Source organism: Abramis brama, assembly GCF_963993115.1.
Source record: "Abramis brama genome assembly, chromosome: 23".
NCBI lineage: Eukaryota > Metazoa > Chordata > Actinopteri > Cypriniformes > Leuciscidae > Abramis > Abramis brama.
In genome coordinates, this window is record NC_139985.1 from 8,609,907 (window position 1) to 8,635,895 (window position 25,989).

Sequence of the window (25,989 nt, forward strand, 5' to 3'; positions counted from 1 at the left end):
GCAAGCACAGGTCATCAGATTGTGAACCATTAAGCCAAAGTTAATCCTTTTGTGTCTCCATGTTCATATCTAAATGGTGCTACAGATTAAATCACACAATCGGATGAATAATCTGCCATTGCCTTATGCTACATGGGTCAATGGTGCGTGCATAATGGAGCATGTACAATAAAGCAATGAGCCACGAGAAGCATGTGAGATCTGATGTGCCTAAACACCCTTAACCTTGGTAATCCACTACAAACTACATTCTCAAATGGCTTAGCCTATTGCTTTAACAAAAAGTGGCAAGAGCAGCCTGATAAAAGAACCCAATATTAAAACGATAAAAAAAATATTTAAAAGACCCTATACAATTAAAGCAATGATTTACTATTTTATAATATATATTAAAATACTACTACTACTACTAATAATAATATTTAGGACAAAAAATAACAATTAAAATGTATTATGAATAATAACAAAATAGCCTATGGGTTGCTGGTCCTAACTTGCTGGATTTAGAATGGTTTTGGGCACTCATCAAGTGGAATGCCAGCTAGATAAATTTAACATCAGCTTGGTCAGACTGAGAGACCAGTTTGACAATCTTTAACAAGGTAAGTCCACTATCTTAAGCTGTTTGTTGTTGAATGTTTTAAAAACAATGACTAAAACATAGGCTATCTCTGGTTCAAACTGTCAGAATACTAATATAGTTACAGAACTTATATTGATACAATTGCTTTAAATATAATACTAAGAGGTCTCTTCTGAGACCTTTAAAAGGTTAAACCTTTGTGCCACCCAAACAAACAAGAAGGGCTTAAAGGTGACCTTGCTGACATTCAGCTTGTTGACTAAAGCATATGCAACAGTCCACATTCCAAACCAATGTGGAACTGTCCGTTGATGGGATGAGATCAATAAGACAGAACAATAGGAACCCCTGGGAGCAGGGGCACCTTGACCTTAAGAATAAACCTGCCCATCTGTCCCTCCTGAAGCGGCCGATAGAAGGTCAAAGGACATATTGGACCAATCTTACCTTCATTAAATGAGGGATTGCTTCGATTGTTACTTTAAAAGGTGAAATATGTAAATTATGAAGCACTAGTGGCACCAAACAAAACTGCAAAAACAGCTTTCTACAAGTAGTCCTACCCTAAACTCATGCCATTGGTTTTCAGGCCCGTTTAAGTCAACAAATCCTGCAAAAATGTGTCCCACATTAAACTGCCATATAAAAGTATTTACACATAGTAAAAAACAGACTTTGCCTTTAAGTCTGAAAAAACAGAAAAATGTGAATAGACTGGATTGAGTTGAGTTATTACCTTCTTAGACTAAATGGTTATGATTTATTAAAGGGCCGTGAGGGTTTGCTGTGTATGCAGAATGGCAGCACCAGCACCTCCGCCGCAACAAACAACAGCTGTTTCTGCTACAAATAGCCTTGCTGATTATGACCAACATATGTAAATTACATCTAGCAATGTCCTACCAAATCTCTATGGTATATATTTAGTAGTAAGGGGCAGACTGTAGCCATAGCATAGGACTGCCTGAATAACAGTGAACTAAAGGATATCAGCCACAACAATGCAGCCACAGACAAAGACCTAAAATATGTGTATAGTCCAATTAGAGCAAAATGTACTCTAACATGAGGAGTCCTGAGGATTACATGCATTTAATCGTCCTTGTACATGCTTGACTAACAAACAACCCCACTGACATGGGAATTACACATCCAGCCCAGTCAAGGAGCAAATGTAGGGCAAAAATAATAAGCTTTCCACTCGACTTGCGTTGCGGAGGTGGCGCTGTCTAGCATACAATGCACTTAATCATTGCGCAAATATGCTTTAAGAAGCTAATGAGCAAAAACAATGATGCAAAATAAAGAAGACGGTTATGCCATCCTTTGCCTCACAAATGAACTACTGTCTGTCAAAAAGACAACTATAACATTGAGCGGAATCCAAATGAACGCAATTGCATGGAGCAGTCAAGACAAGCTAGTGACGTGGTGATTCACGGCTGTTGAAGGGTAAACATTGCAAAACAAAGACTTCACAGATACTGAACGGTCTTTATCGCTTTCTTCGCTTAGGGACACACCTCCATGACAACCGACACAGGTACAACGCAGCCACTGTTCTCTCAACACTTGGCAGGAGCTGTTAACCTTATGCAAGGCCTTATTGTGCACATAATTCATTTTTTCAGCTCCACGTCAGTCATCTGATTAGTCATACCATGTTTCTCCAGGTGGAAGCGAAGAAAGCAGAGAACCAATTATAGGCTTGTTAAGAGGTGACATTCCTCAAATTTTCACCCTGAAGGCTTGTGTGGCAATACCCCCTACTTTATGAAATTAAAAAAATCTAATTGTGAAAGTGTTTTGCTCAATCTGCTTGTGTTAATGAAATGCTCAAGGTTTGGTCTTTCCACCCATCCAACAGACAGAGAGAGATGGGGAAATTGATGTCTTTGAACACTTCACGTAGATTCGCCTGTCCCAATTTGAAGTCTCTCTTTGTGGTAGAAACCTCCAAAGAGTCCACTTAGCAAGCGCGAGAGAGTCATATTAGTCCCGCTGAGAACAGAGATCTGGTTCAAAGACAGAGAGAGAGAGAAGCCAAAAGGAGACGGCCCTGTGTGCATCAGCCAGCCTTCTAAAATCTCCCCCCTCTCACAATGAGCGTAGATGCTTGAATGAGATTTGGTTCAGCCAAAGGAGAACTGTGGAAATCTATCTGCTGATATTTCAATCCTCGTCTCCAACTCGAAACAAAGCCCCGCACAGAAACAAACAACATAGAACCCAATGCAGATACCAGTGCTCCAGTGCTCTAGTTTTTCGTAGCATTTGCCATTTTAAATATTGAGCAGCTTGTCATCCGAGGTTAAGCTCATGAAGAAGGTGGAAAGGAAGAGGGAAGATCCCAAAGGATGGCGGAAACGTACGAGCCTGAGTGAAAGGGTTTGAAATTAAACTATTGTAAATCAGGAAAAGGCATTTGGTGGGGTTGAGACCCAACTGGATGAATGGAAGTGAGTGTTACAGTGTCAGGTGTAGAGGCAGATGGCTCTGTGCATCTGATAGGGTTTGCCAGCAGCCTTGCTCTCTTTCCCATGGGCCTTTGCATTAGGCAGAAAAGAGAGAACGTTCCAAGATGGATGGGTTATTATGAGGCTGGGGCTGCAATTTATTAAATATGATATAGCCTAAAGATGTTAAATATAAAGCAGCCGATAAAATATAAAGGAACACTTGGCTTGCATAAATATAAATTATTTACTCACCCTCATATCATAACAAATCTGCATGATTTTCTTTCTTTTATGAAACACAAAAGAAGGTATTTTGAAGAATGTTTTGGTCTACACAATGAAAGTTAATAGGGTCCAAAACAACATGTTGTTCTGTGTTCCACAGAAGAAAGTCATAGAGGTTTATAATGACATGAGTTTGAGTACTCAACCTATCCCTTTAATATGGAGAGACTGTTAGATTAGGCAGATAGAACAATTAAGAGCAATATATAGATGTAAAATGAAGCAGAAGCAATTCGGTAATATAATTACAGAACCATTAAGGTTTCCAGTACAAGCCTTGGCCTTCCTTCAAATCGCCAGCACTCGTATCGCGGGCTGTTCCCTCTGTCTCCATGTCAGTGATTTTAAACAGTTCTGCTAAAGTCACATGACTGCAATACAACACCTATAGCCTGACCTTTAAGTTCTAAGATGACACATCCATGCTTCATAGCAAATCCTGAAATGAAACAACAGAAGCGAAACAAACCAATGATCATGAGCTTGTTTTTCTTGTCTATTAGCCACACAATGTCTTTGATTCAGAATTCCAGGGTGCTAAGGCCAGGTGATTCTGCCAGGAATGTCAAGAAAGTCACTCAAGTAGAAGTGAGAAGGGAAGTCTGAGTTGGCATCAGCTCTTTAGGGTTGTCTAGCACAATAAGGATAAAATGGTTTACTCTATATGAAAACCTACGACCTGAAAACCGAATCCCCAAACCTCCAGGCTGCGGAAGCGTCATAGGAAGACACTCCATTGTGTCATCTCCCACCTTCAAAAAGAGCCATAAAAGAGAATGGGAGGAGGAAGAAAATTGCTGTGAACTCAATGGCTGACTAAAAGGAAACCTTTTCTTGCAACAAAAGCTTCCATTGGGACAAGAAAAGTAAAACTATATACGTCAGAAATAATTGACAAAGCTTTATCTACAAAAAATAAATAAATAAATCAGGAAAACACTAACAAATGTCACCCTAAATTTCCTCGCCTTGGTAGACAGCACATTTGGAAAGTTTTAAAATTGACATTAGCAGTTGGAAACCGCTGCTGAATATACAGCCGGCTATATTAAACCAATTATATTGCTCATCTTAACAAGAGGATTGCGGGCTATGTAGGGTACTGGAAGAGTGCCAGGGATGGTGGATGGAAGGGAGTTGGTGGTCCCATTTAAGACGTCACTCTCTTGCTCACAAAGGTGCACATTAAAAATGGAGTATCCGAGGTCACTTTCGGCCAAACTGAAGTACCGTTGATGGAGTGGTGCAGTGATCCTTTCCTGTGCCCATGCAGGGAAGCTGAGAAAGGTCTGGCTATTGATTCCTCGGGCAACAGATGGCCATAGCTAATCCCTGTCTGTGTCCATGAATTCTCCCGATGCTTTCCATCGAGAAAAAAAAAAAAAAAAAAGTCCCTCAGTACATTACTACCAGCAAATTAACAATGTTTCCTTTGTAATCATCTTCTGAGATGCCACTTCAAGAGAACAGATTTCACTGCTAGCCGACATTTCAAATGCTTTTCATGGTCTTCAGCTTATGTACCCAATCATTTTTTTCCTTCGGAGAACATAATCTTACAAAAACAATCAATGAACAAACAGGGTCTTGCATAGATCACTATTTTGGGAGTTTACAGACAGGCAAACAGATTAGGAACTAGAGCATCCGATCTAAGTCTCGAGATAATAAAATACTTCCTTTCTGAGAGAGGCAAAAGACAAACTCTTCCAGAAAGAGGTCACACTTAGGGCAGGGGCTGTTTAGTCTTCAAATTAAGCCATTTGGATCTTGTTCCCTGAGGTGTTCTCAACTCCTGACCTTGATTTGGTAAACTTGAAACACATCCGTACTTATTTCCTTTCCATTATCTGTGAATTATGCAAACTATGCACATAATCTGCCCTACCATTCAGGATCTGGGCGCTCAAATATGCTCTGATTGTTTACCATCCCTTGGGAACCAGAAACGCACGGAGGAAACAACTAATACTGAGGAGTCTTCCCATGGAGCCAGACACACAAACATACACAACCACCCACACTGGACAGTCATCTATGAACAATGAAAAAGGGGAGGAGTCTTCTGATTTGCTTGCTAGGGTCAAAGGGGTCTCACAAGAATTAGATAACTCAATCAACAGTCAATCAAGGGCTAGCTCAAACTCAGCTGCATCTAATAGCTATAATTTCCCTAAATCACATTTAGCACAAAACCATTTGAAAAACATCTGCTGATCCTTCTCTAAGATCTTGAGGTTGGTCAAAGGCCCGAGGGACGAGACCAGAGAGTTGAAGAAAAGACTGCACACTTAATTAGCCTGACCGCACTATGTTGAGAAAGCCGAAAAGTCCCACAGGGTTCACATGAAGAGTCCCTCAGTGCTGACAGGTGCCCGCCATGACACCGAGAGAGGGGAAATTAATCCGCTAACACAAACAAATCGCCCTCAGGCCTGTTTTCTGTCAGGGGTAGCGACACAAAGCCCATTGATTTGAACTCTCTGAGCACACAGAAAGTGTTTTTGACGGGTTCCCTGCTGTCAGACATTCGGGGTGTTTGACTTCTAATCCACCCTGAGGGGGTTTCAAATAACCACACAAAGCAGCATGAGTATTCATTCAGCAGTATATCACCATTTAAGTGAGAATATGAACATTTCACAGAAACAGCACAACATTCTTATAGCTGAAACCAAAAGGACACAGATGTGTTTCTTGGTTGGCTCCAAGCCCTGCTCTCAAGAGAAGGGTTTCTGACAAAATTAGCTAGGCTGAACATAATTACATTGGAGTTTTGATAATTAATTTAACAATAAAATATATGGCAGCTTATGAGATGAGCATTCACAGCCATCTGCACCTCATTTGACATGCAACAAGACATTTGGGCGGATATCTGTAGTCTCCATTTGATGAAGACATTTCATTTACATGCCACTCAGTTTCTAACAGATGAGAACAAAGTATTTGTCTGAATTTGAATAATGGATGCACCTAAAACAAAGACAGCGGAGCTACAAAGGGTTTCAGCCTGCAAAGCACACAAACCCCTCCAATTTGGGCATCAAAAACTCCAAACCCAGGAGAGAGAATAAAACCGCAGATTTACTGGGTAGACTGCCAAGATGTTCGGAGCAACAGCTGGCTGCCAAGGTTACTGCTGAAGGAACAAAAAAAAAAAACTATTTCTCTTTAAAGCGTTACAAATTAAGCGAGACTAATCCATTTCAGACCGTTGCAGGGCTTTCAACACCATTGAATAATGAGTACTTTCGGATGATCTCTCTTATAGTATGAAGACCAGTGACAGAATGAGCATTAACGCTATTAGATTGAAGATCATCAAAATGTGTTTCAAAATGAAAATGTAGCCTACCTATAATCAGTAGTAGACATTTTGCAAAAATGATAAAAGATCTTTGAGACTGTGAGGCTTTGAAACAATAGTTCTCACGAAAAAGATCAAGCCTCATCTCATTCCAAACTCGACTTACTTTCTTTTATGGGCATCAAAAGGAGATATTTTGAAGAATGTCTTTTCCATAATGACAATCAATGACAGCCTTTATAAAGAGCACAAAATCACCATAAAATTAACATAAAAATAGTCTGCATTAGTTGTGCGCTATTTTCCAAGCCGTTAGAAGCCCCTTTGTGCAAACAAAAAACTAAATCATTATTCTAAAAGTCATTATTCACTGAAGATTTGGGAGATCTGCCCTAGAACTTCTTGGGCGAGTTTGTGGGTGAAAACCATACCCAATTTGTGAATGATTCGTTTAAATCTGTTTATTTTTTTAATTTGCAGATCGCAGAAATTGCAAGCAATCTGAATTGTGAGCAAGTGTTCAATAGGCTATAAATCCAATCCCATACTAACATTCCTCATGTTTGAATTTTTAATTTTTCAACTCTTTGAATCTAAAGGCTCGTCTTATGGGATAACAAAGTGATGGCTGGTTCCACACTTTGAACCAAAGAGAGTTTGCTTACTGTTTCATGAAACCGAGTATTCTGCCATCCTACTGATTTGGCATACAGCTTTCTGCTTACTTTATAGTAGGGAAGTAGGCATATACGGACGCGCGGAATGATTTGTTCAAGAATCAGACAAATCCGACTCTGAACAATTCAGCGTTTAACTGAAGTGAATGGAGAGTGGATAGCGACTTAAATTTCGGCCTGTTCCCTGTTCTTCCTCACACAAAGCTATCACATGGCGTCACAAGACTTGGAATATATTTAACGACTCGTGTGGATTACTTTTGTTTCACGGAAGAATGTCAAAAGGGCTTGAAAGGAAATTAATTGAGTAAATGATGACAATTTAAATTTTGGGTGAACTAACGATATAGCCTAACAAGTTTTAAAGTGAAAAGACAACGACAAAGCGGATAAATATTAAACTTTGTTTACGCAAATCGCAGATATACAACAGCTGGAGTGCAAACAAATGTGTTGTAGGATGTTTTGTTATTATTCACCCTAGGCTATCCCAAACACTGAATAATGCTATACGAAACTGCCCGCTGGCATCAGCAACGGCACATATAAACAAATGAATTGTCCTTATCTAAAACAAAGCTAAATATTTCCCGCTGCTTTCCTGAAATAATCTATTGTTAAAACCAAAAACACACGCGCTGTGGAGCCGGGTGGATGGACAAAACCCACTCCGTGGAGTTCACCTATAAGAAAAAGTTTCTTTCGGAACAAGTTCAAATACAAGAGACAGATTCAATTGTTAGTCATCTTACCTCGCCAAGGACGAGACGACAATCCCATTGTATGTGGAAAATTATACAACGAACGATTCCTTGTGTCAATACACGCGTTATTTCCCAAAGAGACGCGCCTTCCACAATAGAAGCGCAACAACTCAACAGATCTCAGGACAACAGCGAGCGGCTGACTGACAGCCCCACCGGCACAAAGCCCGCCTCTTCTACGCGCTGATTCGCCGTGGTGGACACAGAACTCCTCCTCCTTTCATAGAGGATTATAATTTGCTATCTGGCCTGTCAATCTCGCCCTATGACTTTAAAGGGGCTGTTTGGAACGATGTTTTGAGACTCATAATAGTCTCATGTTGAGTAAATTATATCTACCATGTAAATAAGCCTATTAAATAATGTTTTTTAGGGATGATAAATAAAGTTCTATAAACGTCCACTTTTTAAATTACATGTTAATGTATGCATTTGTAAGCAAACAATCATTTAATCCATGAAATTGCCTCAGGGTAACATACCCATAGCCTATATTTACAAGCACATTGTGCATTCTAGATGCCAATTAATAGTGAGGGGATGACGTTGAATAAACAAGCAAAATGCTTTGACTTGGTCACACTACATCCTGGTGGTCATTTAAAAACTTTTCTGTTGTGGGGGAGACATTTTTCCCCTTCGAGCTTTTTTCACCCTTCAAAATCACATTTAGTGTTATAAATAATTTCAATGGGGATTTGCTTAAATGTGTTTTATTTTTTGCCTTGAAGCAAACATTTTGCAACAGTGGAATAGATGTGAACAGTGGATATGGACAGAATGGATTTTGTGTTATTCATTATTAAATACTACAGTATTTACTTGACATCTAAGTTTAAGTAAATAGCCAGTGAAGTTTAAAAAAAATAAAAATAAATAATGTAACAGTTAGTGTAAAGCCTGGTGTTTCTTATAATGAAATTGTTACATTTTCTTTTTCTATTATGACTAATTTTCTAAGCGCTTTGAGTGCAGAGAAAAGCGCTATATAAATGTAATGAATTATTATTATTATTATTATTATTATGACATCAACAGATTGTGTAGTAACTCAATTTCACAATACACACAAACCTGTCTATGATGAATTTCCTTCAATTTAACTGGCAGCATACCTAAAAAGTTTTCCAAATTTAACTGAATCAAACATTAACAGCTTTTGTAGGCTAATGCATGCAAGAGGGGCTAATTTGTCATAAATTGAATTTTAATAATGTAAGCCTCATATTATTGGTATGAATAACCTTACACGCTAGTAAAATGTCAAGTTATTTTTAGATCTGATGGGAGATACCCTGTGATATGTGTGTCATCTTATACATGTAGCTTGACAAGGGTTGTGTTTCCAGGACTGTATTACATGTTTTCTTTACATTGGCTTGAAGCAATCAGCATACAAGTCACACTGACACTTATGTGGTCTCAGTTTTATTTTGTGCAAAATAGTGAATGATGTAAGTGTGAGAATAACAAAACAGCACTTTATGGCCACACGAACACATTAATAATCCCTTCAATGTCATATATGCTCCATGATAGTGATTTACAAACTGTTTTCTGAGATGTACAGCTTATTACAATAGTCTGGTTATAAAAGGGAATGCCATATATGCAAGTTTTTTCTCATGACAGTCTTGTTATTATTTCTTCCGCGAATCAGCAGGATGATGTCTCTGGGTCTGATGATTCTGTTGTTAGCTCGAAATGGGTGTGTACAGAGGTGCCTTTTTATTGCACATGGGTTAAACCTTCCACTACTAGCAGGACAAGGGCTCCACCTGGAGTTGGGCAATGGTAATTTCAAACTTCTATCGTGTGTCTGCACTGTAGTCTATACAGTGGGTCTTGGATCAACCTTCAGAAAGACAGTTTTGCATTAAATTTACCATGTTGATATAGAGAGGAATACAACTAAAATACAATAATACATGTACAGCATAGTAAATGCACAGCAGATAAATGATGAGATGTTCAAAACGATCCCATCCATGAAATAACCCATCTTGCCAATGATGTGATGGGGTTACATGGGCAAAATAACCATCTCATCCATGGAGGGGGTGTGCTACCTGTCCCCTGCTGGTTTTGATTGATAGCCCTGCAATTAAAAAAAAGCAATTAACCAGCCATTAAAAGAGGAAATGTAATTGTTCATTTGTTTTTCATTATAAATCTGCATGTGTCATATCATATACTCATTCATGTTCTCAATTTTAAGCAAATTTTAAGTCTAAAGGGAAATACTGGCCTAATTTTGAAAGCTGTGTTTAGGGCCCAACACAGCTGTCAAACATGGCGATCAATTTCCCTGTTATCCCCATGAGATATTGTCATTATTGCAGCCTGGAGTATTTGTCAGTGTAATAAAGGCCATATCATTTCATGATTAATAACTGGAGCATAAAAATATCTAATTCAATTACAGACACTGTCTTTTTCATTCTCTTCGTCCAGAATTGCAGGTGTCCCACCAGTAAAATGTATACAATTCCTGTAGCTCTTTATGTATAGCCTGTACTTCTCCAATGCAACATTCACATTATATTAGATGTGTTATCATTCATAACAATTGCTCAATTAAAAGTAAAACATAAAATGTTGCTCAATGGAGTATTGAAGAATCGTCTGAACTGTGCACATGCCCAACAGATGGAGCTATTTGCTAATCACATCACACTTTGGCAGGTCACATAGTCTAGCCACTAATATGAATATGGCACGAGTTAACCATATGACGACATGTCAGTGTCTCCAAAGAACGGCACTACTCTATTGTCTAATATTCTATCAAATAATTTTCAGTGATGACCAATTAATTGGACGATTGGACGCAAACCTGAAACTCCAGTCTTCAGCGTCACATGATCCTTCAGAAATCATGTTGAATACCGGTGCTCAAGAAACATCTATTATTATAATCGATGTTGAAAACAGTTGTGCTGCTTATATTTTAGTGAAAACTGTGATACATTTTAATATTTATTTATTCATTTCATATTTTGTAACACTGTAAATGTCATTTTTGGTCAATTTATTATGCCGTTGCTAAATTAAAGTATTAATTTCTGTAAAAACGTTTGAACTATAGTGTATATAGGCATTATATTGGTGCAAATTGCAGTTTAAAAATAACAAGAAAACAACAAAATATGACAAATTCAATATCAGTCATTAACCTTTATTGTAAGAATCCTCTCCTACCTGTTTCTTCATCTGTATCTTTTTCCACAGCACAGTTTGAAGTGAGATTACCCACTCTTCCTCTCCAGATATCTTCCAGTTCCTCTTCCTCCTGCTGAAACAGCCAGTGCCCTGGCTGAAGAAGCTCCTCCGTGCTGATGTTTGCTTTCTCTGCACAATCTACTCTGGTCTCTTTCACTGTATCACTGAAACACACTGCACAGTCTCTCACACCACAGTCTATGATACGGCCTCTCTTACGGAAGCCCTGGCCATTAGGGAACAGGTTTTCTGAGGCGTTTATCTTCACATGTTTGGACGTGTTGTATAAGTGGCCATTCAGGTCTTTTATTTTGGTATGAACACTAAAGCAATTGTGACCACAGGATGAAGAAGGACATAGAGGCCTGCATTGACTGACTGATGGGGAACCATTGACCACTGGAGGAGAGGCTTTGTGACAGCTCGAGGAATCATTATCAGGTCCTTCATATTCAACTAATGTGAAAACCCTCAAGGCAGGTTCTGTGCTTTCATAAACTTGGTTCAATTGTTGGGTCTTGACCACAGGTTCTTCTGTATCTTCAGAATCTTCCATATCTACCGGGTTTTTTTCAGTTTGTCTCATTTGAATCATTGGTTCCACCTCTAGTTCTAATTGTGGAGTTCGAGTTGATGGTAATGTTTGGTTGTTTGAGTCATCATTAATCTGCACAGGTTCAATCTCCTCTTTATTTTCAATGTCCGAGACACTGTTGGGAAAGTTCTTGGGAAGACTGAAGCTAAGAGTGGATCCTAGAGACAAATAAGAGCAGATGTTTTTAACTGGTCCACTTGAAGTCTTGACAGCATTGGGCAAACTGTCTTCTGGAAAAGGGTTGGATTTGTTATTAATGACCGGTAACATGTTTTTTTTTATGAAAACCTGAAGATTGGAGTTTGAATGACTTTCTTTCGCTTTCCGTTCTCCTTCTGGCCAAGTGTTACACCTCCGCCTGAAAATGCTTAAAGATTTGCCAGACCTTTCCAATCTTACATTGCCAAGCGTAGAGTTTCTTCTCTGCTCATCCTCCTTACTTCTGATCGGCTCTTTAATCTTGAACAAAGAACTTGCCTTGAATCTGTTGTGATTGTAAACCATTCCTCTTTCAGCTGTGACATTTTGCGAGAAGGAGGAGGGCGATTGAACTGAGGAGGAACCCAACTCAGAGGTTGTTATGTCCTGCCCTTCTGCATGTGGTGGGGATAGGACCTCCAAGACTCGTCCTGCAGATCTGTAACTATCCGAGACGTGTAAATACGTGAACACCTGCCATAGAAAGATGAATGCAAAACTTTAGATAAGCTGAGATGCAACTTACACTCTCATAAAAACAAACCCACGGTCAGTTGTAATGGCCCACAAGCGTTCTGTAAACTGACAATTATATGGCTCTTGAATGCATACACACACAGCTGTGATGGCAATAGCTGATGCATGACTAATATGATTGCATGCCAAGTTAATAAATCCTATATGGCGGCTTCACAGCGCATTATTACAATACACACCACCAGGAGGCTTTTCAAAGCCATGCCATGGAAACTTAATCATGAGGTCATTGTTTTACCACATGGGACAGGATGTACAGAGCCGGGAGAATAATAAGCACATGCATGTCTGGTTTGTGTGCGAGCTTTGAGCTCAGTTTGGAATGTGTCTGAAGTTAACGCAGTTTTTGAAGTCTTACTTACTCTATGAGTGACTTCAGCTGCCACTTCATGCCGCAGGTGGTCATCACTTTGGTTTTGGTTTGTTTCTAGATTGTTGTGTGTTGCATTCCGCATCAAGTCTTGTTTGTAGTTTGGTGACTGAGGGTTTTGCGCTTGATGCATGACTGATAGTTTTTGCACCTGATCAGTGTCTGGTGATAATCGCAGATTAGATTGGTTGTTGATGGACTGCGAATTCTCTGTTAGGTGGTTGCAAAAAGATGATTCACTGTTACATGGGGACAAAAGGCTGGATACTTCCTGTTTGCTTAGTGACTGGACGGGTTCTCCATGGTTTTTGTTTTGCAATTGTCCAAGATTCCAAAAAGATGAATTTTGTTGGGTCTCTTTACTCATGACTGATTCATTCGGCCATTTCACCAGAAGCATTTCTTGTGGCTGTTGCATTTGCATTGAGTTTTTGTCTTGTGATTGATGTCTGTCCACCTGAGTGCTGCTTGTTGAATCTTCATGTATGTCATTATTGTTGGGTGACCATTGCTTTGTCACTTGGTTGATGCCTGAAGACTGTTCATCAAAGGTCAAAATGAGACAGATGCTAGAGCCTAGCGATGCCTTTGAAAGGCAGGACTCCTGACTAACAACACTGGACACATCATGTCTCCCACTCTGTTGTTCGGAGTTGTTTTGAGATGACTGTGTTTCAGTAGCACCTCCTTTGACCTCTCCATTTGTACTGCACAGACTATCAGAAGGATTTTTGAAAGGCATAGCCTAAACAAGAAAAAAAAATTAAAATGAGTACAAAAATAATTGCATTTTAATTGTATTATTAATCAATTCAATTATAGTGTATTTATTTTTTTATTTAAAAAATAAAATAAATTTGTATTTATTTAAAATAAGAGAAATAATTAATGAATGAGGGATTAACATATCTGCATTATTTAAAATTATGGCGTTATCTAACATGCATGATTCTGATATGTCATTTGCAGAATTTTGCTGTGATTTTTTTAAATAATAACTAAACTATTTAAGAGAATGTTGTCCTAAGTAAAGGATTTCAACTTAGTTGTGTTTTATATCTCTTGTATCACTTTTTCCTCTCAAATAATATAGTAATTCAAGTTTTTTTTTTTTTTTTTTTAATAAGTATTTGTTTATTAAGCAGGATAATGTGCAGTCAGATGGCCATTATTGCAAAATAGACCCCTTCAGGGTGATACAAGATCCTGACGGGGTTCATTTTGATATAATGATCACATGACTGAATATTATCCCTTACATGTTTTAAATTACATCATTTGTAAAAGATGTCGGAAAAAAAAATCTAGAAACCTGCTGTTCATTTGTTGACTCTGATCTCCCATCCTTGTTTCTTTTAAGCTGCTCTCTTTGAGCGTGCCAGTTCACCTGGATCCATCCCAGCATGCTTTCCAACTCATCTGTTCTCTCCTTGATCTAGAGACAGGAAGATGTTAATCAAGAAAACATCATCATAACGAATATTCTGCAGATGGACGCCGCAAGACAGTTGACATTGCTTTTAGATGACCATGTGGTAACAGTGAGTAAATCAATCACACACTCACAATGTCTTTAAACTGACTCTCATCTTGCATAAGCATTTGACCAGCTGCAGCTAGTTTGCTAAACTCATCCAGCTTTGTTTCAATGCAGTGATCAATCTCTGCAATTTCACTCTCTCTGCAAGCAGAGCTGCCAGCAAGGAGACAGGATCTGGTGTTCTCTGTCCACGTACTAAAGGACACAAAAAGAGAGACCGTGCTAAAATAATATAATATAACAATACCACATATGGGAAAGTATTTCCTGCTTAAGTTGTTGACATCAAACATGAAATATTCACAATGTATAATTATCAAAATTAGTCAGATGTTCTCTCTTACATCATGGCAAGATAGTTTTCAAAGTAGTCCTGAATCTGGTGAAACTTCTCCAGGCGGCCTCTGTTCTCAGTCATGTTGCGGCCTACTTCCTCCCAAGCCTGCAGGATCGCCTGAACTTCTTCCCTGAGAGAGTCTGTCTCCTCTGGGGAAGGAACCTGTAGCTGTCTGGCTAGTCTCTCCATCTCTCTCACCTCTGACTCAATGATATTATAATGAGCCTTTGTGAGACAAAAATTTTATTAATTAGAATGACAACCTGATTAAAAGTGTGACATTTATGAGCTCATTCAACAAATCCCTTAAATGTGACCTATAATTCATTTAATACTGTTTAATCTTAGCAACCTTTTAATACTTAAAAAGCTGGGCTCATCTTTAACTACTGCAGGAAGAAGATATTTTGATGAATGTTGGTAACCAGACAGTTGACGATAGCCACTGACTTCCATATAGGAAAAAATACTATGGAAGTTAATGACTACCGTCTACTATCTGGTTACCAACATTCTTCAAAATATCTTCTTTTTGATTCAGCAGAACAAAGAAACTCAGGTTTGGAACAACAAGTAATGACAGAAATTTCATTTTTGGGTGGACTATCCCTTTAATTACTGCTCTGGGGTCATTCAAATAGTGATAAACTTCTAGTATACATTAGTATACATTTTTTATTATCTGACCTCTAGGTCATCCTGCTGCTCCTGTAGCCCTTCCAGACCACTGAGGTCAGAGTCACAAAGCACAGCCATATCTGCTTCTATATCCAGGAGGTCCATACTGAGCTCAGCACAGCGGCAGAGGTGCTGGTTTATCCGCAGTGTTAGATTAGATAGCTGAGGAAAGACAAATCTGCTCTTAACTGATATACGATTGACTATGAAAAAACATGCAGTAGCCACAAAAAGTGTCTGGACACTTTGCCTTTTAATGTCAGAATGTCATAATGGTAATTCATAAAATATCAACCAATTGGCATCTTTAAACTAATGATGCTAGACATATTCACTGAATTAACTTTACTTTCCTTCCCAAAGTAACTACTAATAGTTACTATAAAATACAGTTACTATATAATAATTTAAATTTCCAAAAACTTTTTTGAGATAGCTGCAAAAGATGTTTTGGAAAAAAAATATTAGCAGTGCGATACAAATTGGTGAAATATTGTGCATGCCATTTATTTATATGTATATCTCTAATATCAGGTTGATGTTGGACATCGCTTTGTGAAACAAGCTCATATTCTACCGAGCTTTGTAGTTCATCAGTGGTCTGGTCCTGTTGCTGGGATCTTTCTTGATCAGTTTGATGACTCAGTAAACCCAGTGACATTTCGGCATCCTCAGCCATTTCTTGCCTATGCAGTGGTCCAGGAACATCCTAAAGCAGATTCACAATGGTGTAAGTGGTCCTGAACTGTATTCATTACATTTTCTAAAATCATACACAGAAACATCATGTTATGAGTCTGAAACATGCTATATATAATTACCACATAAAAAAATAACACTTAAAACTAGAGGTTTAATATTGTATATGATGTTTGGTTTACTTGGCTCTTTTTGTGATATCCGGTGGGATCCAGAAGTTCAAGGAACTTTTCAAGCATTCCTGAACTGCCGCCTTCTACATTTTCCGGGAGATGGTTTGAAAGTGTGAATTCTGATACCATCTGTGCGGCTTTATCTCCAGTTTGGTTTTTTTCCACTGGTTCAGTCTGATTGTTCTCTCCATATTTCGTCTGCAGAGCATCCCAAAGGACCTCCACCTGGCTTAGGAGCTCCTCTATTTTGTGGTCTTGTCTTTGCTTTGAGCAGTCATGCTCTTCATTCTTTATTCAATTTCCAAAAGGAGATGAAAAGAGAAAGTGAGATCATTTATCAGTTTAGTGCATTGTTATGAAAAAATCTTGAAATCGTATTACCATTCCAGTGGATGTCTTTGACTCTTTCACCATCTTATTGGGTATGAAACAATCTTGAGCGGAAACAGGGGTTGTTTGAGCCATCTGGGCGATACAGCTGGGAAAGCATTAACTGTTAATCAAACTTTACTCAACAACTGCATCTTGAAATCCATTGTATGAAATGACATCACACAATTACGGATAATTTACTTCATCAGTCATCCACAGATTCATTGTGAAATAAAAAACAAATTGCACCTCTTCCTGTCCTGTTTTTCCGAGATATTGTCCAGCTTGGAACAGCTGCTCTCCGACAGTGAGCCTCGACTCCCTACAGAACATTCCTCAACTGGACTCCACATCCTTTGGGCCCACAGCCCTTGAGAGCACTGCAGAAATACATTTTTAGGCATATAATATGTTTAATAATAATTGATGTCGGGCCATTGAATTATTAGAAAATAATGCACACATGAGATGGTAATGCACGTCATGGCTGTTACACCTTGGGTGTGCATTATTTTCTAATAATTCAATGACCCGACGTCAATTATTCCACTTATACTACACATCAAGACATTGTTTAGATGCTGTTTTTCAAGACATTTGTCAGGTTTTTGTCCTTAAAACGCTCTTGTGTGTAGGACTAATTTCTTACGAATCTCATCCCACAACTCCATTGCTAATTCCAAAACAACGTTTTAGAGCTAACAGAGGCTTGAACCATTGATAGCAGACTAATGTAGTTATTAATTCAGTTGTTAGAGAGAGAGAGAGAGAGAGAGAGAGAGAGAGATTAAGCATTTCTGTGCATCTCTCAACAGTGTTCGGCAGCAGCTTCTCTACTAATAGCGAAACTGCACTTTTATCTGATTCAAGAACAGCGGCGTTACCTCACTAGAGAGAATAGTCATGTAGCTTTTAACCCAGCAAACACAGAACGTTCTCCTAACGTTAATATTTGGTTCCCGCTTGGTTATTGTTTTGAGAATCAAATAATAACAATCTAGGAACGTTCTTTTTAGGTTTTATTTTTTGCAACCATAAAATAACGTTCCCAGAACGTTGCAGGGAGGTAAATAACCTAAAAATAAAAATTTCTGTTAAGTTATTTTATGTTATTATTTTGAAACCATAAAATAATGTTCCCAGAACGTTGCAGTGTGGTTGTTATGATATAGGAGTAAAGAGGTTAGGGGAACGTTAGAATAACGTTCTACAAACCAAAAAGTAACATTGTATTTCCATTTAGAAAACTTTCCTGTCTAACCAAAAACAAACCGTAAAAAAGAATGTTCTAGGAACCAAACATTGTTAGCTGGGAAGTTGCTTAACTATTTTACATATAAAATCGTCAGAGCAATGCTAACAACACATTTTTGTGCGAGTGTGTGTCCGTAATGTATGTGTGTGCATTTGAGTGGAAGAACATGTGCTGCTTTCCATACATAAAACATAATTTTGTGGCAAAAAACATCTAAATAATTTGTCGTTTTTATCCTATTGTTTACTATTTTCATTTACTTGAGTTTTGATTATTTTGCTGTTGTAAGCTGTAAGGACCTTTGAAATAACTGAAATGAAAAATGGCGAAGTGATATGGACATGTAGCTAATTCGGTCAAAACCTGCCTGGAACTACTTTAGCCGAGAACATTCTTCAACTAATCAGAAGATTCAAGCATTCAACTGCCCCATAGTATAATCATGGATAATTCACACCAAAATATCACAGACACATGGGGTGGTATCTTTTGACTTAGGCTGGTAAGATATACCCTAGCAACCACATAGCAACATGCTTAAATCCATTTAAAACACTTTAGCAACCACATAGCAACGTGCTTAAAACTACTTAGAACACTTTAGCAAACACATAGCAACATGCTTAGAACCACTTAAAATATCTCAGCAACTGCATAGCAACATGCTTAAAACCACTTAGCAACACCTTAGCAACGCCATGGCAACTACTCACAATGCCCTGTTATTATGGTGGTAAGTTTGCGTGGTATTTAATTGTTATATGATATCTGGAGAAGCCCATTTCAACTTAAAAAAATATGTATGTTTTTATATTTACATAAGGTAATTGTGACTTTATATATGACAGTTTAACTTTATATTTAAAATGTGACTTTATTATCTTAAACTTCATCTCGCATTACTTTTATTATTATTTTTGTTTAATCTGAGGCAGAAACAGGCCTCTATAGAAATCACATGAGTAGGAAAGCCAATATGATTGGATTTGAGGATTCAGTTGTGGTTTTGCTGAAGGTCACTTACATTCTCTTGCATCATTCTCAAGCATGATTTGAACTCTTTTTCTATCTTTGCAATTAAAACTAAAGTAATATCATTGTCTAGATAGAAGTTTGTCTGTCAAGTGAGACCAGTTTAAAGCCTCATTGTAAATGATTGTCTCACCGAACAGAAATTTCAGACCAATCTACTTTTCTGTGTGGTCATGACTGGTCATTTATAATCACACGCTGACATATGTTTTTGGAGGCAGTGCAACTAACCTCAAATCCTCTGAGACGGTTTTGCTCCTCTTTGACGTCTTTTCCCATTATGCTGTGACCCTCATTTCTAGCAAAGCTCTGTGAGTCAGGGCATGTGGTTGGAGGATCAACGGGTAAAGTTGACGGACGTTTTGAAGACACATCTGTCTTCTGGTTCCTGTAGAAGTGGAACAAAACATTACCTCTAATGGCACCACTGAGGCATCATTACTCTTCAAACATTTCAAACATATGATATTTCATCATACTTTTAGACCATACAAGCCAGTAGACTGTAAATCTTTAATGGTAACAACTTGCAGATTGAAAATATAAAAATATCCACAGATCACTAACATCATATCTCTGCTGCTTATGTAATCCTGGATGAATTTTGCAGCAATTGTTTTGGTTTGGGTATGTATTACTGTTGGCAGGATATGCAAGCAATGATGTCACCTCCTTCTTGTCTGGTTAGCTCATAGTTTCAGGAAAGGTGTGTTTGCAGAGCTAGTGATAGAGGACTTGTTGAAAGAGCCAAAAAGGAATGTAACCATCTCTGTCGACAAAGCCAAAATGGCTTGTTTGCTGCATTTAAAAAAAATAGCTAATTAATTTAATGGCAAATAACTAACAATTGGTGTATAGCGCCACCTACAGTAATTAGTACAATCATCATGGCAATATTTATGTATATAGAAGTCTTGGCTGCTGTGGGTTTACTCCCATTACCAAAACATATTAATTTAAGAATATATTCATATTTAACCTATAGCGCCATATTTAATTTTTTGGACAGGAATGACAATGAGGCTGTGAGGGATAGAATACAGTGTGGTCAATGGATTGTACCTTTGTTGCTGACGAAACATCTTTCCAAAAGAAAACTTTCAGTAGCCAAAAACGCCATAACAGTTTTAAAAGTTGTGAGTTGTGAAAATTACGTCATCTAGGACCTTTATACAGTGCATGCCATTGTAAAGACTGTCTATCCATCACAACCTCATTTTCATTTTCATCAATTCAATATGGCGTCTAACCTGACTAAGGTCCATTCCTCCCTTGTTTCTTCATTTTTCCAAAGTTATTGATTTTCGCATATATATTTCTGTCATGACAACTCTCAGAGTGTTTGACATGGTAATGGATGACAATGTTAATATGAACAATGTAAAGATCTGCTACACTGCTGCTGCAGAGCAAGTACTTGCTACTGCCAATAGACGACACTGCTGTGAGCAAGTAAGACATTCTGCTGCTGTACAATATACCATACATGAATTACCCTTAGCAGATCTAGACAGGTGGAGCATGGGGAAGGTGACAGATTTCTGAAAGAGTGCTGCAAATTGCTATGCAAATACCAGATGCTGACCAGGTATTTGAAAGTTGAGCAGCAAGCTCATTGGCTGCTGATACAGCAGGAACCAATCAGCTTTGCCCTATAGAGAACAATGTGACAGCAAGCAGATTGAGTTAAGGACATATCAGCCTGCACCATCTAGAGTTTCATGACAGAATTTTATATTTTAAAATTACAATGACTAGTTTGACAATGACTAATGACTAGAAGGCCACTGGAAGTACCATATATGTGATTTTTGTGTACGTGTGTTTCCAGTTGGTGTAAATTTAGAATAATCAATCAATATTTGTTCCATTTCCTAGAATTGAAAGACTTTTAAGATAAATGTAATAAAATTGTGTTTAATAAAATTTTATAAATGTGTATCTGCTAAAAGTACATTTTCAAAAGCCTTACAGATGCAAACTAAAATCCACAAAACTCTCATTTTGAGTTCAGAATGTATAGTTTATTTTATTCCGCTTAGTTGTTTTAAACGTTCTGTGTTTATCTGAATTAGTTGCTTTAATAGTGAGATTTATGACAAATATTCAGACAGTTATTTTTTATCAGTTCCTTCCTCAGTGCATTCCTCCAGATGCGTTTTAACAGAGTACCTGTCTCTGATCATATCTTCATACCATACATATGAGCTATTCCTCACATCTGCACCAGTACTGAGACTAAATCCACTATTATAGCCTTTGTTCATCTACAACCACCTTTTCCTTTTCTTCCTGTCTGTCATTCAGTTCCTCTGTATCTCCTCGCTAACACTTTCAGAAGTCATACTATTGAGGTCACAGAGGTCACACTCCAATCTGACTGAGTTTCCATAATGGTGTGAGTATTTGTGGAATTCTGTGTCTAAAGCTGTTGACTGTTCTGTGATAACAGCCATGATCCAATGTGATATTTTGTAAATTAGAAGGGTGACGTTAGCTCAGCCACTAATTACAGCTTCCTTTAATGGTATTGGCAACGTTTTAAACCAGACATGCGTGGTTTAATAAAATGATCTAAAAATCGTTCAGTAAGCAAAATAACATTTTTGTAAGCTCTAAGTGATATTTGTCCTGCTGGATACTTATAACAGAATCACCCATTAAAAAGATTGCATAAACTGCCAACGGCTTAAACTCAGGACCAACGTGCAATTAAGTTTGAAACTAAATACATAGCAATTGGATTAAAACAACATCTACCATTCATGATCTAAGACTCTGCAATTGGTCAATATCGAAATAAAAGACCATAACATTACATCACTAAACCACATGTCAGCTCAACTCCTGGTTGTTGACAATTATGGATTCCATTTTAGCACAATGTCATGTACTATTCCAAGCCTTAAATATGACCTCACTGCTGCTCTCAAGTACTTTATTTACTATTGTTTTTTGTCCACAGGAGGACAATGGCAGTAAGGAGACTCTCGTTTACCGGAGAAACTCCTGGAGAAGTGCCCAGTTCTCCTTCACCTCGGCCTGTTTGCATGTAACTCGTCTGGCCAGGGTTGGGTGGAGAGTTGACAGGCGAGACGCAGACTCATTCAGCATCTGGAAAGAGAGTTGTCCAGAGAGGGGTGGGGTCATGGAAGGAAATGACATCATTCATTTGGAGTTCATATGCTACAGTCCAGAGAAAAAACGCGTGCGTGAGACTAATATAACGGACTAGTATTTGGTATAGTGAGAAATCATACATAAAAAAAGCAAACTGACTGTGTCAGGTTCATATGTTTTCATGTTCTCAAATTCAGGTTTACACAAGAAGACATTATTTCCTCTGATGAGATCATGGATAGACTTACATTGATCTGACAGGCAATTTCTCTCTTCTCTTTGTCGCTTTTTTGGATCTCGCCCGCCAATACAAGGTTCCTCTGCAACGAAATTCATTCTGGATCAGTACTTGTATTATTTATAAAGACAGTTTGAGGTCTTTTCTAAATGCCAAAACTAATCAACGCTTGTTTTCTCAACCTTCCAATTAATGCTGCCGATGATGCTGTCAGCCTGTTGGTAAAACGATGAAACGTCTAGTGCCAACATGAGATCTTGATGATAGTCCCTAAGGAGTGATCTCAACTTCAGCCACCTGCAGAGAAACTAACTGTTAGTTTGTATCACTAACAAAAGTGCAATAATTCTCCACTCTCCATAGTGCCAGGAAATCTTACGATTTGTCAACGTGGTCCCCCGGGCTTTGTTTTGTTCTAAACATTTCCAATCCTAAATCTACACCATCTGACGTGTCCTGAAGAGGTCTTTCTGGTTCCTCCTGGCACAGGAGATGCATTAAGCAATCATGAGGTAATAGTTCAACAAGACACATTAATAAACAAAACAGAAACATCTTTACAATGAATTTAACCTGCATCAAGTCCAGACTTGTGGTCAGTTGGATGAGAGAGTTCTCAATGTCCTTGAGGTCTCTCCTTTGGCTGTGAGCCGCGTCCTCTGGTTGATCACATGGGAAAGCTGGCATGCTGTTATCGTAATGAAGGTTCCTTATCTTCCTTCCTTTAGTCCATGAATCAGTCTGTAATGAGATATAGTCACAGTCTAAAGATATATAGCATTTCATTTGCAGTGTGTATATATATATATATATATATATCCTTGTAATTTATTGTGAAATAGCAATTTCTGATTGAAAGTTGTTTATAGACCAACAGGCTATTTCTCATTTCGTAAATCTCCCAAAATATCTTACATCATTCTATGTTGTTCCAACTAATTCGTCTTGCACACTAAGATCTGGTTCTTCTGCAGTTTCTCAGCTGTTAGGCAATAAAATCCTGTTGTTTGTTTGGGTACATGAAGTATAGATTAAAGGCCAAATTGATTCGAAATGATTGCTTACTAGATGATATGCCAAGACATTTTCTTCAGAGGTATCAACTATCTCCACAGCAAACACCTCATATTTATGCACCTGTGTTTAGGACACCCGGGGGATTTGTATGATGTATTTTAGATTTAAATCACATTAATAGCAGGATCAGAGTCTGTTGGCCCACCAACAATACATGAGCCTGCAGCAAGGTGTGGTACTTCCAAATAATGATCTCATCCATTAGCGGTGGTGCTTTATGTTGCAGATCTTGCATTTCTTAACTTGTCTTCTGCACCACTGCGATGACTGCATCCTCAGCACATGGTGTTAAAATTCTGTAACAGCGGGCAAACCACACCTTTTGCCCTCTAACATTTATATTATGGCTTTATGGCTTTACCACTTACATATAAACACGAATCGAGTTTAAGTTGTGGAATACTGTTACATCATTTGCCATTTATTTAGCCACAAAGTGCATCACGACCAATAGTTTAAATATTATTTGGTATCATTAGTGTAGTGCCATGTTTTATCATCAGTTTATTCTCAGATCCTTCCCTCTGTGTTCCAGTTTAGAACTACTTCCCATTTTTTGTGGAAATTACCAGTTCATCTCGGTTGTGGGCTTGTGTAATGAGGGGCCTGGCTATGACCTCATCTCAATGAGCACAGTGTGCAAAACTGTAATAATCCACACAGTTTTTTTTCTTCTTTTTTCTTCCTCTCACAATAAGACAATGTGTTCTTGTTGTACTCATTTGTGCACGCTATGAGAAGCTGCATTTCTATTTTTGTGGGAAACTGTGGAGTGAGTGCATGGGCAAGCGGTAACTGTAACAATTTAACAAACAGCTCATAAAAAACAGCGAGAGACTGAAACTGAGAGAAACAAATATGGAGCAGTGACGCCTGTGAAAAATATGTTGTGATGCCAGTTAAAAAAAAAAAAAATTATTTGAAAAGAATGCAAATGCTGTTGTGGTTTTTATGATCTTATGATCCTGCAGACATTTGTTTTATGTTTTGTTTGTAAAATTGCATTCAGTGAGGAGAAAATATTAAAGTGGGATATATAGGAACTATTATAATATGTATTATTATAAATTAAAATATTGTATAAAAATGTAAAAAAAATATATATTTAGTCATAAAAATATGACTCTACAAAAATATGATTCTAATAAAATAAAAATAAAATATGACTCTAGAAAAATTTACTCTAAAAATAATATATATATATATATATATATATATATATATATATATATATATATATATACATATTTAAAAAAAATTAAAAAATACTGTATGTAGGCTATATGTGTAAATAATTTCCAGCTAAGAAACAATGTCCAACACATGAAAACAATGCATTCTTGCTCACCTCTAGCTGTGCACCAGACTTGTCACTCAGTCTTTCCTCAACTAGAAACAGCTTTTCAGTAGAAGTACTTGGCTTATTCGTCTCATAGTCTGTCACGTTAAAGTCAGTGACATGGCAGTTGATCTGGCTTTCAGCGTTTGCACACATAGCAATCTTCTTGATAGATCTGGAGGAAGTTGATGGGGACACAGAATCCCTCTCATCTTCCTCTTTAATATCGTCTGAAAGTCCCTCCACTGGTGTAGATGTGGACACTCTCTCCTGATGGAAGAAAGAATTGTCATCGTTTGAGTCGTTTCTCATTTCACAGCAGTCCAGACCCGGTACAGGAAGGATGATTCCCACATAATCCAAACATTTTGTCTCGGAGGGGACAGATAACTTAGTCCCGATAGTAAAAGGTTGGATCCTCTTCATTGCTCTTCTTGCTTTAATCATCAGAATGAGGAGCAAATGACCATAAAACAATAAAACATCATTCTCATTGTTTAAAAGAATCCTTCTTCTGCAACATTGATAAAATTACAAGCCTGAAGTCAACCAAGTCAGGTTATAGTCTTTTAAGCTAAAATGGTCCAGTCTGAATTGTTCTGAGAGACTTTTGAGATGCAGACTGCAGGAACTGTAGAGAACGTGACTCTTGCAAAGCCTCACTTCTGCACAGACTATGAGAAAGCGAGAGGGGGGGGTTGAGGGAGGAGAAGAGTAGGGAGAGTTTAGTAGAAACAGGGTGAGGTCATCACACTTAGCCACGGCCCCATTTGGAGGGAGAGAGGGCTGTAAACCCAAGCTGTAAAAGCTTCCTCCTAAAATAAGAAGTTGTGGGAAGATAAGAGTCAGAAACACAGAGTCAAGCCCTCTCTGAGGCCTTGCTTCTCGACAATGATGTCATTTATTTTTCCTCAGCTGTTCCCTTTCACTTTCTTTTTTTTTCATGCAGTCTGAATTTTTTGTCAGATTTAATGCAGCATACAAATCACATTTTCCTTTATGTTTCAAAATATGCACCATTTTGTTCATCTAAAGATATGCTTGGATACTTCCTGCAACTAAATAAACAGATAAATAGGTGTGCAGATGCAGGAGGCTGTAAGTGGTTGAGACGGTGGTAGTCTCATAC

At 38.0% G+C, this 25,989-nt stretch overlaps 2 protein-coding genes across 4 annotated transcripts in view; both read right to left on the reverse strand.

Moving 5' to 3' along the window:
- sipa1l2 (signal-induced proliferation-associated 1 like 2) overlaps positions 1-8,205 on the reverse strand; it is a 65,317-nt gene extending 57,112 nt beyond the window's left edge. The window contains exon 1 of one of the 2 annotated variants that reach the window (XM_084100079.1): positions 8,067-8,205. The gene's annotated coding sequence lies outside the window, so the exon portion shown is untranslated. The remainder of the gene's footprint in view (positions 1-8,066) is intronic. The other variant, XM_084100078.1, reaches the window with a different exon arrangement.
- Positions 8,206-9,492: 1,287 nt separating this feature from the next.
- LOC311074131 (uncharacterized protein) lies at positions 9,493-25,546 on the reverse strand. Of its 2 annotated transcripts, XM_084100486.1 has the most exons (18): positions 24,870-25,546; positions 23,018-23,185; positions 22,824-22,924; positions 22,627-22,741; positions 22,455-22,526; positions 22,085-22,200; positions 19,318-19,474; positions 17,049-17,179; positions 16,809-16,905; positions 16,437-16,715; positions 16,133-16,264; positions 15,565-15,717; positions 14,885-15,102; positions 14,567-14,735; positions 14,313-14,435; positions 12,993-13,745; positions 11,280-12,567; positions 9,493-10,176 (listed from the first exon to the last, which is right to left on the reverse strand). In XM_084100486.1, the coding sequence occupies exons 1-18, from the start codon at positions 25,305-25,307 to the stop codon at positions 10,124-10,126; spliced, it is 4,563 nt and encodes a 1,520-aa protein (XP_083956612.1). In that variant the 5' UTR covers positions 25,308-25,546; the 3' UTR covers positions 9,493-10,123. The 2 variants fall into 2 exon arrangements, with proteins under 2 accessions (XP_083956612.1, XP_083956613.1); XM_084100487.1 differs by lacking the exon at positions 24,870-25,546 and having other exon boundaries at positions 22,824-22,914; positions 23,018-23,154.
- Between the last annotated feature and the right edge of the window lie 443 nt (positions 25,547-25,989).

Coding starts and splice junctions, on each gene's coding strand:
- LOC311074131 (XM_084100486.1), bottom strand. CDS start 25,307: ATGATTAAAGCAAGAAGAGCAATGAAGAGGATCCAACCTTTTACTATC. Junction 16,265..16,436: donor GATATCACAAAAAGAGCCAA/GTAAACCAAACA, acceptor AATCTGCTTTAG/GATGTTCCTGGACCACTGCA. Junction 15,103..15,564: donor AGCAGCAGGATGACCTAGAG/GTCAGATAATAA, acceptor TGTCTCACAAAG/GCTCATTATAATATCATTGA.